Source organism: Capra hircus, chromosome 14 (assembly GCF_001704415.2).
Source record: "Capra hircus breed San Clemente chromosome 14, ASM170441v1, whole genome shotgun sequence".
Lineage (NCBI taxonomy): Eukaryota > Metazoa > Chordata > Mammalia > Artiodactyla > Bovidae > Capra > Capra hircus.
Window position 1 is genome coordinate 91,293,654 of NC_030821.1, and position 15,576 is coordinate 91,309,229.

Genomic DNA, 15,576 nt, shown 5'->3' on the forward strand with positions numbered 1-15,576 from the left:
AATAGCCAAACCAATCTTGAGAAAGAAAAATGGAGCTGGAGGACTCAGACTCCCTGGTTTCAGACTATACTACAAAGCTACAGTAATCAACACAGTATGGTACTGACACAAAAACAAACACATAGATCAATGAAATAGATTTGAAAGTCCAAAGATAAACCCATGTACCTATCTATTACAAAGGAGGCAAGAATATGCAATGAAGAAAAGGCAGTCTCTTCAATTAGTGGTGCTAGGAAAACTGGACAGTTACATATAAAACTAGAACCACACCATACACAAAAACAAATTTAAATGCATTAAAACCTGAATGTAAGGCCAGACAATACAAAACTCTTAGAAAAAAACACAGGCAGAACACTCTGACAAATCGCAGGAGGATCTTGGACCCACCTACTTGAGTAATGAAAATAAAAACAAAAACAATGGTATCTAATTAAAAACTTCTGCACAGCAGAGGAAACCATAAACAAAAATACAACCCTCAGAATTGAAAATATTTGCAAATCAAGGAACTGACATTAATATCCAAAAATACAAACACCTCCCTCATGCAGCTTAATAAAAAACCAAACAAAAACAACCCAACCAAAACATAGGCACAAAATCTAAATAGACACTTCTCCAAAGAAGACACATAGATGGACCAAAACAGCACATGAAAAGATGTTGAACATCACTAATTATTAGAGAAAAGCAACCCAGGGCTATTTTTTACCTAGCAGCACACAATCCATTTCTTTGCCCCAGGAGAGGAGCAGTTAAATGGTAGTAATGCTGTGGTTGCCTTGACCTACTTAGATGCCCATGTGACCATCTACAGAAAGTGCCCTGCCAGGCAATGAAGCTGCAGTTGGCATACTCAGCAGTAATACGCAGGAATGCTTGACCCATGGAAGTCTGTCTTCCCACAATTGTCAGGTGTCACAGCAAGGTTAACAATCTCTCTGCTACTCCATGGACACTGTTACTCTGTCAACATGAGAGCTGTCACTGAACACTGTTAATTCATTTGAAGCATATGCCAGATCCTTTAGGACAGGATCCCAAAGTGTATTTTTCTCACATGGGGCTGCCCTACAAGACCAGTTGCTTCTGGGCTGATGGGATATGTGATGAACCTGCTTTATCCCACAGGCCCCTGTACCCACAGTCATCAGTGAGTTCTTTGGTGAGAAACAGTGTTGTAAGGGAGGCTACATAAAGTGTATGGAATGTAAGATATTCAGTAAGTCCACAGGTGACGTGAAGTGCATAAAAGAAGCACAAGTCAGGCATAACAATCCAAACCCAGAATAATTGTTTATTCCTATACAGCAAATTGCTACCTCCTCCATTATAGATGTAGGAGACCTGGGTTCAATCCCTGGGTTGGGAAGATTCCCTGGAGAAGGGAAAGGCTACCCACACCAGTATTCTGGCCTGGAGAATTCCATGGACTATATAGTCCATGGAATCGCAAAGAGTCTGACACAACTGAGTAACTTTCACTTCACTCATTATAGTGGAGTCACTTGTAATCAGAGCCACCACTTAGGCTGTTCCATACTATATCAGGATTGGGTTGGTCTCTGCAGCCCGTCAGACTTGGCCAGGGTGAAACTATGTTAACACTACAGGCATGTCTCCATGCCGCTGTGGCTGCCTTGTCAGGGATGCCTCTGTGGTGAGGGGCAGAGACTGACTGATGCCTACAGAGTTGTGGAGGTAACCAGCCTCTAAAAAAGCCCTTCAGTGATCTCCACCTGCTGGCATTCTCCCCTTGGGTAATCCCCTCTCTCTGACATAGGCTGGGTTTGCTGGTTCACTGCTAATCAAGAATTCAGCAAAAGTGATAAGTTGTCACTTCTGAGGTGAGATTACAAAGGGACTGTGCCTTCCATCTCCAGCAGTCTCTGCTGTTCTCCTGCTTGTTCACGGACACTCAGCTGCCATGTTGTAAGATGACTTCTGGGGAAGCCTATAGCACAGAACTGAGAAAGGTCTTCAGTCCAAAAGCCACAAAGAACTAATACCTGCCAACAATCAGGTGGGTGAGCTTGGGAGCCGATCCTCCCCTAGTCAAGCCTCCATATGATACACGAACGCAGCTCACAGCTTGACTGCAATCTCATTTAATACCTAGAGCCAGAGGCACCCTGGATCCTGGATTTAGGAGGCACAAAAGGGATGAGAGAATAGATGTTTATTGTCTTAAGCCACAAAATGTTGGTATGTTAGGCAGCAATAGATAACCTACAGTAACCTTGTTTTGTATTCAAAGCTTTGGTTTTTCCAGCAGTCATGTATGGATGTGAGAGTTGGACCATAAAGAAAGCTGAGCACTGAAGAATTGATGCTTCTGAACTGTGGTGTCAGAGAAGACTCTTGAGAGTCCCTTGGACTGCAAGGAGATCAAACCAGTCAACTCTAAAGGAGGTCAGTCCTGAGTGTTCATTGGAAGGACTGATGCTGACGCTCCAATACTTTGACTACCTGATGTGAAGAACCGACTCCTTGAAAAAGACTCTGATGCTGGGAAAGATTGAAGGTGGAAGAAGGGGACGACAGAAGATGAGATGGTGGGATGGCATCACAGACTGTATGGACCTGAGTTTGAGGAAGCTCCAGGGTTGGTGATGGACACGGAAGCCTGGCAAAGAATTGGACATGACTGAGCAACTGAACTGAATCTTGTTCTAATTAAAAGCCCTTTTGCGACAGTACCTTTCTTTTGAGCATTCAGTGGGACCCAAATGTTATGCTTTGACGTCATTTGGAGATGTCCTAATTCCAAAAAAGTATCACAAAACCTTTACATTTTCCCAGTCCCTCTTGATTTCAGTGCCCATGAAATGATCTATATCTTTATCTCAAGTTCTGTCTCCTTCCAGGCAGAGTATAAGATAAAATCCTTCCTTCTGGGAAGATTTATTTTTATTTGTTTTGTCTGTGCTATTCCTCAAGGCACCTGTAAAATGCTCAAAATAACAAAGCAGTCTTTTGCCAGCTGGTCAGTATATTGAGCAAAGGCCTCTGTAATCTAGCTTCGAGTTTTTTTCCTTGATCAAGTTGGTCACACGCAACTCATCATCAAGCTGTAAATATGAACTAAGGGTGAAAAGGTGTGTGTGCAACCTACCAAGCTACTTGTTAAAACTGCTGCGGTTTTGGCTTTGGGCCTTTCTAAAAATACCACTTCCTCCTGGTGAAAAGAGTCCTTACCTAGGAGAAACATATCTCGGGTTCAGAGAACTCAGATTCTGCAGCCATGTGAATGACTTGGTCAGACATTACCAGGGCCCAGTTCGGTTCAGTTCAGTCACTCAGTCGTGTCCAACTCTTTGCAACCGCATGGACTGCAGCATGCCAGGCCTCCCTGTCCATCACCAACTCCCGGAGCTTACTCAAACTTAGGTCCATTGAATCCATGATGCCATCCAACCATCTCATCCTCTGTCGTCCCCTTTTCTTCCTGCCTTCAATCTTTCCCAGCATCAGGGTCTTTTCAAATGAGTCTGTTCCTCACATCAGGTGGCCAAAGTGTTGGAGTTTCAGCTCCAGCATCAGTCCTTCCAATGAATATTCAGGACTGATTTCCTTTAGGATGGACTGGTTGGATCGTCTTGCAGTCCAAAGGACTCTCAAGAACACCAAAGTTCAAAAGTATCAATTCTCTGGCGCTTAGCTTTGTTTATAGTCCAACTCTCACATCCATACCTGACTACCAGAAAAAACATAGCCTTGACTAGACGGACCTTTGTTGGCAAAGTAATGGGCCCAAGAGCAAGCCAAAATCTTTGCTAAAAAAAAAAATCAAAGGGACTCCACTGTGATTCTGTGTAGACTTCCACAGGTCCCATGAAGCCTCCTACCCTGCCATACGTTCTGCGAACGTCACTGGAGCTGCTGGACTAGGAACGCAGATGCACAGCTCTACCTCCCTGCAGCTGGACCAGATGAGAGCCTTCTGCTCGGTGTTGCACTCAAACTGCATCTTCTAGTCCACGCGGTAAGTGGGTGCAAGTTCACTAAACAAGCAGACATGTAAAAAAGAGAGAGAACTGAGGGGAAAGAAACTTATTGCACGAGTAAGAGTAGCAGTTGCCCAATCTTTGTGGCCTGAAACAGCGAACTCCCAAGAGGCCTTCACCTTCAAGTTGAGGCGCAGCAGACGGATTAAGATGAACAAACGAAGGCATGCCCTCCGTTTGGGGGGATCCACCTTCACCCATGATTTGAGGTTTTCATCAACATGGGGGTCAGGATAGTTTGGGTTGTTCTTCAAGAGAAGGCTGAGCTGTTCCACTTTTTCTTGCAGACGGCCCAGGGACGGAGAGCGGATTTCTGGGGTGGCGTCCGGGCGGGCGCGCCTGGCCCCACGTTAGCTTTTGGAGAAGGGAATAGCAATCCACTCCAGTATTCTTGCCTGGAGAATTCCATGGACGGAGAAGCCTGGCCTTCTACAGTTCAAGCGGTCGCAAAGAGTCGGTCACGACTGAGTGACTAACAGTCCGGACCTCAGAGACTAGCTCCGCGCCGGAGAGAGCCCCGCCCCCACAGGCCCCGCCCCCGGTCGCACGCAGCCCCGCCCCAGGCGCGGGGCGTGCCGGGACGATGCGACCCGCTAACACCTCAGGGAAGGCTGTTGCGGACGCCGCGGGAGCGGAAGCCATGGCTGCGTTAGGCCTCGCTTCGTTGCTGGGCCGCGTCCCGACTACAGCGTGGAGAGCGGCAAGTAAGGCACCCGGGCCTGGGGCCGAGGTCGCGGGCAGGGTCGCGAAGGCCCAAGCGCCGAGAGAAACGCGTCCGGCCGGGCGGCAGTGTGCTGCCGTCTCGGGGGCCCCCGGGGCCGCGGAGCCTCCCTGTCCATCGGACTCGTGCACGGACAGGTCCTTCCCGCCCGGGGTCAGGTGGAACCCGAGCGGCACGGTCACAGGGCTCGCCCGGCCTTACGCCTGCTTTCCGCCGGCCGCGGCACTGGCCACCAAGGGGGAGCGGAAGTTCCGGGTCCTGGAGGGCGCGCGGCGCGCTAGTGCGCGTGCACAGTGCCGAAAAAGGCCCTGAGGCAGTGCAGGCGTCTTGTACTTAGGGTATTTACATCGGAAAGGATTTATGGCAGTTTGCAGTACAAAATATGGAAAAAGCACTGAATTTTGGCAAAGTAGGCCAAGGCAAATAAGTATAATAAAAATTAGATGAAGCCAGGAGAGTATTAAAGTATGCATGCTCTCAGTAAAAAACAGACTTTTTTTTTTTAAGCCCTTTTTGGTGGACATTTATCTCGATATATGTTACAGCCTTAACTCACAGACTATTCTAAGCATAGTTTTAGTTTAGGACATCCTGGAGAAATTGAAAGTTGATAACAGTTCCAGCCGGCATCCTAATGGGCCCAAGATGTTTGTTTTCATACATAAACACATATAGTTTGTTTTCATTTATATATTTATATATATATAGCTTGTTTTCATTTCTATCATTTCTCTTCCAGACATACTGCTTTTTGTTTTGTATTTTTTTCAGACTTTAAACTTTTTACTCTGTATTGGTGTATAGCGGATTAACAATGCTGTGGTAGTGTCAGGTGAGCAGGAAAGGGAGCCAGCCATACATGTACATGTATCCATTCTCTCCAGCCACCCCCTCCTGCCCCATCCAGGCTAGCACATAACATTAAGTACAGTTCGATGGGCTATACAGTGGGTCTTTGGTTATCCATTTTTAATATAACAATGTGTACATGACCCAGACAGACCACTTGTTGATTGTAAAAATTGTAAATGGTCCGGAAATGAATAATATGTAAAGTAAAATCCCCCTTGCTATCCAAACCTCAAAGTAATAACTGTATACAATTTTGCTCTGTGTTTATTCAACATCCCTTTTTTACTGAGGTTAAATGCTCAACAATGAAATGTTTCCTACCAAAAACTTATACAACATATATGAGTTAAGCAAAGCCAACATTTATGAACCCATTCTCCAGTTTAAGAAATAGAATGTTTCCATTGCCAAGCTGTGTGCTGCTTCCTGATGCAGTTGTGTAACTGTATAGAAATTACTTCATGCCTTTTGTATTTGTTTTACCTGATTTTTTCAACCAGCATTGTTTTGAAATCCATCCATATTGTTATGAGATGTTGTAATTAGTAAATGGTTAGAATGTATCATACCTCTAGGGGGTTTCCCAGGTGGCTCAGTGGTAAAGAATCTGCCTGCCAAGCAGATGTGGGTTCCATCCTTGGGTGAGGGAAATCCCCAGGAGAAGTAAATGGCAACCCATTCTAGTATTCTTGCCTGGGAGATCCCATAGACAGAGGCACCTGGCAGTCCCTGGGGTCACAAGAGAATCGGACACAACTTAGCAATTAAACATACACACATTATACTTTTTTCCTTTCCCCCTCTCAGGGGACATTGTGTAATTCAGGAAGCATCAGATTTGGCTGCTACACATCAGGTGTATATGTGGGTGCACTTGCACAAGAGGTTGAATTCCTGGAATATATGGTAAAGACCTGTTCAGTTTTACAATGTGATGCCAAATCGTAAAGGCATTTTTCATTCCTACTGGCAGTTTATACTTCTGCCGGCAGTATATCAGAGTTCCTATTGCTCCAAATACTTGCCAACATCTGATAACATCAGAAAATTTAATTTTTGTGTGTGTGTAGCATGTTGAAATAGTGTTTCATTATGATTTTGCATTTCTCCGGTTAGAGAAATGAAACATCTTTTCAAAAGTTTTTTAATTTTTCTGGTGAAATATATCTTCATTTTCTTATTGGATTGTTTGTCTTGCTTATCTACATTCTTTACATATGTTTGACCACTATGCCTTTTTTAACTTGCAAAAGTGTGGCAAATAGCTCTGTTTGAGGATGGCAGGAATGACAAATGCTTACTGAACTGAGAAGGCATCTTGAGACTGAAAAAGCGAGGCAGGGAGGTTCGTATAATCGGTGGGTCAGTTTATCATAAGGTGACTTACAGGCTGGGATCAGACAGACAGCCATCAGGAAGCATTAGCGGCTGTACTTCACACTGCCAAGGGGCCACTGGGACAGTTTTATAGTTAACCTAGAGTGTGAAGGTATGTGGGCTTCCCTGGTAGCTCAGCTGGTAAAGAACCCGCCTGCAATGCAGGGGACCCTGGTTCAATTCGTGGGTTGGGAAATTTCCCTGGAAAAGGGATAGGCTACCCACTCGAGTATTCTTGGGCCTCCCTGGTGGCTCAGACAGTGAAGAATCTGCCCACAATGCTGGAGACCTGGGTTTGATCCCTGGATTGGGAAGATCTCCTGAAGAAGGGGATGGCTACCCACTCCAGTAGTCTTGCCAGGAGAATCCCTATGGACAGAGGAGCCTGGTGGGCTTCAGTCCATGGGGTCACAAAGAGGACACAACTGAGCAATTAAGCACAGCACAGCAGCATATGAAGGTAGAAGGTATGTGTGTAAAAGCAGGAAATGCGTCTTCCTAAGTCAAGATTTATGAATGGCTAATTGGTCTTGTGGTGGCTGGGACTGTGTCAGCTGAGGTTTTCATCCTTGTTTAAGGGGACTAACAGTTTAGGGGTCATCTGATCCTACTGATTATTAAACAGTATCTATTAACTGCTGAGCCCTTGACAACAGAGAGCGATTTACCCCATACAGTCCTGGGTAGGGTCGGCAGAAAGACTGGAGGAACTATGTAGGCCCAAGATGATGTCACTTAAGATATCAGCTGTACAAGCTAGGTTGTGAGCTGTTTTTGTCACTCTTATTGTGTCTTTCTGAAAAAATTATCTTCAGAGCTTCCCTGGTGGCTCAGTGGTAAAGAATTCGCCTGCAAGTGCAGGAGACACAGGTTCAGTCCCTGATCCAGGAAGATCCCAAATGCTGTAGAGCAGCTAAGCCTGTGCACCACAGCTTTTGAGCCTGTGCCCAAGAGCCGGTGAACTCAACCACTGAGCCTGTGTGCCACAATTGTTGAAGCGCATGCACCCTGTGCTCAGCAACAGGAGAAGACTCTGCAGTGACATGCCTCTGGACCACAACTAGAAAGTAGCCCCTACTTGATGCAACTAGAGAAAAGCCCAAATAGCAAGAAGACCCAGCGCAGCCTAAAATAAAATTATCTTCAGCAGCAGACACAATAAAATTATGAATCCAACTGTACAATTACAGAACTTCAAAGGAAAGGTATCTTTTGGCAAACAAATTTGTAATGTTATCTTGTCTTGATACTTTTGTTTATTATCAGTGCTTTTTAGTCTTCTGTAAGAAAGCCTTCCCAACCCTAAGGTCATAAAAATATTCTCTCTCCTATATTTTCTCCTTAAAGATCTATAGTTTGGCTTTTTTGTATTTAAGTCTTTATTCCAAGAACTTTTTTCCATGCATGGCGTGAGGCAGGAAACTGATTTCACTTTTTTCCCATGTCAGTAACCAGTTGTCCCATGTCCATATGTTGGACTTCCCCCCACCCCCCAATGAAATGCAGCTATCTTACATATGCATGGACACCTCGGTTTATTTCTTGGCTCTCTTTTCCATTTCATTGATCTGTTTGTCTGTTCCTGTGATGTAATACCTATCTTAACAACCATACTTTTGTAACAACTCTTAATATTTAGTAGGGTAAGTCCTTTCATGTTGTTTTTCAGAAGTGTCTTGGCTATTCTTGGATATCTGCTTCCATATAAAATTCTTTTAAAAAAGTTTCTGCTGGAATTTGGTTACAACTGCTCAGTATTTTCTAAGATTATTATTTTCTAGTTGCTGCTTATGTATGGAAACACAGTTGACTTGTTTATTGATTTTGTATCTGGTAACCTGGGTAAATTACTTTATTAATTTCAATAATTTATTTGTAGATTTTGGTGGGGGTGGTGCTGGGTAGACACAAATATTGCCTGCAAATAATGAAAATCTTTTTCTCCCTTTCCAATCTTTATATCTTTTTATTTTCTCTTGTTTCTCTGTTCTTGGTCAGGTTTTTCAGTACATACAGTGCTGACGAGAAGTGGTGATAGGCATACTTATTTTGTTCATAATTATAAAGGGAATATGTTCATATTTCAACATGCAGTATTAGCTGTAGATATGCCCTTTATTTTGTTAATGAAGTTCCTTGCCATTTCTAGAAGGATGGGGTTTTGTTTATTTGTTTATGTAGTTATCTGTTTTTTTAAGACAAAAAGAAATCTTGAAAAATTCATTTTTCTTCATCTTGTTTTTAATTCATTTTTCTTCTTTAATACAGTGGGTTGGTGATTACAGATTTTTCTGTGCTAATTAACTCAGATTCCTAGAAAATATTCAGATGTATCGGGATGATTATGTTGTTATAATATTGGTTGTGGTATGCTGATACTTTGTTTAAAAACTGCCCTGTAGTTTTCCTCTCTTGCAATTTCCTTTTCTGGTTTTGAAATTAAAGTTATTCTAGCCTCTTACAATGAATTTAAGAGTCTTTTAGTCCTTTTCTTTAAGATTGAAATAAGTCATTCCTTGAGTATTTGTTACAATTTACATGCAAAACTATCTAGACCTGCCCTTTGATGTGAGGTAAGATTTTAAATCTGGAAAAAACTCTGATGCTGGGAGGGATTGGGGACAGGAGGAGAAGGGGACAACAGAGGATGAGATGGTTGGATGGCATCACCGACTCCATGGACATGAGTTTGGGTGAACTCCGGGAGTTGATGATGGACAAGGAGGCCTGGCGTGCTGCAATTCATGGGGTCGCAAAGAGTTGGTTACGACTGAGCGACTGAACTGAACTGAAGATTTTAAATTACTAGTTTAATTTCTGTAATGATTATTGTGGTATTTATCAGATTTTCTCTTCTTAATTAAGTTTTGATGAATTTTTCTGGAAAATTGTTCATTTTATATACTTTAAATATATAGGCATAAAGTTCTAATTTTTGCTCTCTGTATAGCTATGTGGGCTTCCCAGGTGGTGCTTTTGGTAAACAATTTTGTAATGTTATTTTCTTGTCTTGATCCTTCTGTTTATTATCAGTGCTTTGTAGTCTTCTGTAAGAAAGCCTTCCCAACCCTAAGGTCATAAAGATACTCTCCTATATTTTCTCCTTAAAGTCGATAGTTTGGCTTTTTTGTATTTAAGTCTTTATTCTACCAGGAATAAAGTCGCCTGCAGTGCAGGAGACTTCAGAGACTCAAGTTTGATTCCTGGGTTGGGAAGATCTCTTGGAGAAGGGCATGGCAACTCACACTGGTATTCTTGCCTGGAATATCCAACAGGTAACACTGGAACCATGATAATTCTCTTATATATAAACAGCATAAGACTAGATTTTGGTGAATTTTTATTTTGAAGTCTGATAGTATATACCTTTTAACTGGAGAGGTCAATCCATTTGCAATCACAGTAAGTCACCTACATCTAAATCTTTAGGTTGTGAACTTTCAAAGATGTAAACATCAACGTCAGGTGAGATTGAAATTGTAGCTTGCACCACATCTGTTGCTGATGAGTCTTCAGCGCTACCATCTCCCACCTCCTCTCCTTCCTCCAGTCAGTAACTCTTGCCTATTCACTTGATGCCAGCCCTTGTATGACAGTTGTTGAGCTGTCATACTGTACTTTTCAAGGTACTGCACCATAAGATTAAAAATGTTTTATTTTTGTTTTTGTTTTTTATGTATTATTTTTGTGAGAAGTTTTAAAAACTTATAGTACAGTCCTATATAGGCCACTGTGATAGTTGGGTGAAAACTGAAAGTGAGAGTTGCTTGGTTGTGTCCAACTCTTTGCGACCCCATGGACTATACAAACCCATGAAATTCTCCAGTGGGTAGGTAGCCTTTCTCTTCTCCAGGGGATCTTCCCAACCCAGCGATTGAACCCAGGTCTCCCGCATTGCAGGCAGATTCTTTACCAGCTGGGCCACAGGGGAAGCCCAAGAATACTGGAGTGGGTAGCCTATTATCCCTTCTTCAAGGGATGTTCCCGACCCAGGAATCAAACCGGGGTCTCCTGCATTATAGGTGGATTCTTTACCAACTGAGCTACCTTTAACAAGGGAAGACTAATTCTGTTGGACTTATAAACAAGTAGGACTTAACAAACGCTCTCGGACTGGAACTTTGGTAAGTAGGGGACTTACTGTATGTTGTGCTTAGTCAGTCAGTCATGGTCAGTTGTGTCCAACTCTTTGCAACCTCATGGGCTAGCCCACCAGGCTCCTCTGTCCATGGGGATTCCTCAGACAAGAATACTGGAGTAGGTTGCCATGCCCTCCTCCAGGAGATCTTCCCACCCCAGGGGTTGAACCCAGGTCTCCCACACTGTGAGTGGATTCTTTACCATCTGAGCCACCTGGGAGGCCCAAGAATACTAGAGTGGGTAGCCTATCCCTTCTCTAGGGGATCTTCCCAACCCAGGAATCGTCTGTTGCATTGCAGGTGGATTCTTTACCAGCTGATCTCTGTTGGACTTATGAACAAGTAGGACTTACAGACACTCTCAAACTGGAACTCTTTTATATATAGGGGACTTACTGTATATTAACTGATAAAATTGACCTTATTTCTGCCATCTCATTTTTTGTTACCTTCTATTTGTCATACTTTCAATTAAATGTTTTCTTCCATTTTTTTCCTCTGTGATTTCAAAGATACACATTGGTTTTTATTGGTTAGTCTTGAAATCTGAATGCATGCTTGAGGAAGTTGAAGTTAATTAACATCTTCAGTTCAGTTCAGTCGCTCAGTCGTGTCCGACTCTTTGCGACCCCATGAATTGCAGCACGCCAGGACTCCCTGTCCATCACCAACTCCCGGAGTTCACTCAAGACTCATGTCCTTCGAGTCAGTGATGCCATCCAGTCATCTCATCCTCTGTCGTCCCCTTCTCCTCCTGCCTTCAAGCCCTCCCAGCATCAGAGTCTTTTCCAATGAGTCAACTCTTCGCATGAGGTGGCCAAAGTACTGGAGTTTCAGCTTTAGCATCATTCCTTCCAAAGAAATCCCAGGGCTGATCTCCTTCAGAGTGGACTGGTTGGATATCCTTGCAGTCCAAGGGACTCTCAAGACTCTTCTCCAACACCACAGTTCAAAAACATCAATTCTTCAGCACTCAGCCTTCTTCACAGTCTAACTCTCACATCCATACATAACCACAGGAAAAACCATAGCCTTGATTAGACGGACCTTTGTTGGCAAAGTAATGTCTCTGCTTTTGAATGTGCTATCTAGGTTGGTCATAACTTTTCTTCCAAGGAGTAAGCGTCTTTTAATTTCATGGCTGCAATCACCATCTGCAGTGATTTTTGAGCCCCCCAAAATTAATATTTTCATGTTCCTCCTAAACAGTACAAACCTTAAAAATGCTTTGAATTCATTCACCCTCCTACTCTGTTGTTCAGCCTTTTAGGGTTGTGTGTGTGTGTGTATGTTTTCTTGTGTATATGTTAGGGTGGAATTATGTAGTAACACAAATCAACATATTACATTTTTATATAGTCAATGTTTAAAACTTCCATTTTTCTCTTTTTATTTCACACTTTTACTTCTTGAATCAGTTTCTTACAGTACATTGTTTAGATGTTCCCTTTGGTGATGGTCTTGTGATAAAGTTTCTCAGTGCTTTTTTTTTTTTAAACATGTATTTTATTTTTAATCTGAAAATATGGTTTATTTCTCTTATTCTTGGAAGGTAGTTTCAATAAACGTATCATTGTCTCACAACTCTCTCTCTTCTGGCTTTCTTTATAGCTATTGGGAGGTCTTCTGTCTAATGTTTGTTCCTTCATTAGTAATCTCTCCTTTACCTAGCTACTTTTTATGTCTTCCTTTGATGTTGGCTTCTTCATTGTACTTTGTGTCTAGATGTGCTTTTCTTATTTAATTTTCTGTTTTTTGACTTGAGGCTGTTTCCTACATCTGAACATTCCTGTCTGTTGGGCGTCTCCTGGTCTTTTCATTATTTCCTTCTGGAACTGTGATGAAACAAACATTTGTTAGCCCTCATTTTATCCTCCAAATATTTTAACATTGCTTTTATTATTTTTATCTCCTTTTTGCTATGCTTTTTTCTGTATAATTTCTTCAGAACTTTACTTGGGCCACTAATTCTTTTCAGCTATATCTATTCTGCTATTTAGGGCTTTTATTGAGCTTTAAATTTAAATTTGTGGTTGTTGGGGGTTGGGTTTTTTTGGTTTTTTTTTTTTTTTTTAATTATTGGCCTAGTGAATTTTCAGTCTCTTACTCATTTGTCTCTTTGGCTTCGTTTTTATTTCCTTAAACATATTAGTTATTTTAATTTTGATTTCAGTATATAGATCTTTATGGTCCTAGCTCTGTTGTTTGTCCATCTTGCATATGATAGCTTGTTTCCTTGAATGTTTTATTGGTATTCCCTCTTTGAGACTTCCAGAAGACATGAGTTGAAAAACTTTGTCCTCAGAGGATTTGCTTCTGCCATGTGTCTGAAAGCACTTCAGCTTCAGACTTTAATCCACTTTATAGAAAGATGCTCCCCTGAGGGTCTTTGAACCCTGCACATAGTGTGTAATCTGACGTAAACACAGATATGGTCAACCAGTGGCTTCAAAATATCAAGAAGGGCTTCCTTTTTAACATCGTTACACAGAACAAAGGTGTTCATTAACTAGAGTTTGTCTTTCAGTCCCTTGCTCTTTGGACCAGCAACGGGAGCTTCACCTTGGAACTTGTTAAAATGCAGAATCTTAGGTCATACCAAACCTATTAAGAATCTGCATTTTAATAAGATCTTCCCCAAGTAGTTATATGCACGTTTAAAAATCTTCCAAATCACTCTCTTTACTCAGTGCATGACCCTTCCTGGGTTCTGGCCTCTAGTAGCTATTTGTTTTCCTTGGGTTCAAAAGACTGCTCTCCCTGCTGTCCTGAGACCTCTGTACACTAAACTCTAGGTGAGAAAGACCCAGGTTATATACCAGCTTAACTGTTTATCTTACAGGAATGCTTTGATACTCTTATCATTATTTCCTTTCTTAACATTTCTTTCTCTGATTTAGAAAGGGTGTGTGTGTGTGTGTGTGTGTGTGTGTGTGTGTGTGTGTGTATTTTTTTTTACCTTTTTGGATGAGTTTGGCTGTAGAGCTTGGGCATCTCTATCAAACAGAAATTTTGAAAAGTTATTTTTGTTTTTTTAGTGACAGTTTACTCTTCTTCCTTTGCTTTTATTAGTTCTCTTAGAAAGTCATTCTTCTTGCCTGTAATGTTCTAATAGACACAATTGTATATAGGCTTTGGAAAAGGCCAAAGCATCCCTTGAAAAAGAAGATGTGAGCTTTATGGTGAATTTCCTCTTTTCTGTAAAGGAGCCCAGTGTCCTGTCTAATCATGTATTGTGCAAAAATGAGAAAAATTCTTTTCCTCCGCATTTTGTCACACATCTACCTGATACAAAAATAGTTCTATTTATGGTTCTGTGGTCTCAGAGCACCTTGAGAAATCTGATCTTTTGGCTTTTCCTTGTAACCCTTACAGGCGGGTCACTGCACTGTCCACATTACAATCTCAGGGAATGGAAAAAGAAATCCAGGGCAATTGATTTGTTGGGAAATTGAGGTGGCCTAAAATTTGCATATGTTTTTCCTAACCCAGCCCACTGGCCACAACTTGGACATGTGGCTGCTTGGCTTCAGGGAAGACTGGGATATGTGATCCCTAAGGGAGTGGCCTGTTGCTCAGCTTGATCACAGACAGTGGGAGTGGGCGTTCTGGAACTCACTGGAAGAGGGGAAAGCAGCTCAGCTGCTGGACACACTGCGCAGTCTCTACCACATCTGCCCAGTGTCACTTTTCCAGAAAATGATCACGTTCATGCTAAACAGAATTATTATAATTCACAATTATACTCATAAAAATAAGTTGACATTTTTTCCAGCTCCTAACACAGTGCCTGGCACATTGGCACCTAATACATAATATTACTTTTATTATTTACTGTCATATATTTGCGTCATTTAAGAAGCAAAATTTTAGCTTCAGATTTTGTCTATGTTATACCTGATAGCCAGGGATTTTGTGCCATTTTTATTTTGCATAAATGCTTATGAATTTCTAGAAAATTTGAAACATACCATACACTTACCAAAAACAAGACCTGGAGCTGACTGTGGTTCAGTTCATGAGCTCCTTATTGCAAAGTGTGTTAAGTCACTCAGTTGTGTCCAAATCTTTGTGACCCCATGGACTGTAGTACACCAGGCTCTTCTGTCCATGGAATTCTCCAGACAAAAATATTGGAGTGGGTTGCCATTTCCTTCCCTACCTTAATGCAAAATTCAGGCTTTAATTGAAGAAAGTAGGGAAAACCACTAGACCATTCAGATGACCTAAATAAAATCCCTTATGCTTATACAGTGGAGGTGACAATTAGGCTCAAGAGATTAGATCTTGAGGTAGACCCATTGCCTTCAGAACTGTGAACAGAGGTTTGTAACATTGTACAAGAGGCAGTGAACAAAACCATCCCAAGAAAAAGAAATGCAGGAATGCAAAGTGGTTGTCTGAGGAGGCTTTACAAATAGCTGCAGAAAGGAGAAGTGAAAGGCAAGGGAAAGATACATCCAATTGAATGCAC

At 42.0% G+C, this 15,576-nt stretch overlaps 1 protein-coding gene across 1 annotated transcript in view; it reads left to right on the top strand.

Moving 5' to 3' along the window:
* Positions 4,562-15,576, top strand: part of SDHAF4 (succinate dehydrogenase complex assembly factor 4) — a 33,823-nt gene continuing 22,808 nt past the window's right edge. The window contains exon 1 of the mRNA XM_018058821.1: positions 4,562-4,717. Within this exon, the coding sequence (XP_017914310.1) occupies positions 4,597-4,717 (121 nt within the window). The 5' untranslated portion in view covers positions 4,562-4,596. The remainder of the gene's footprint in view (positions 4,718-15,576) is intronic.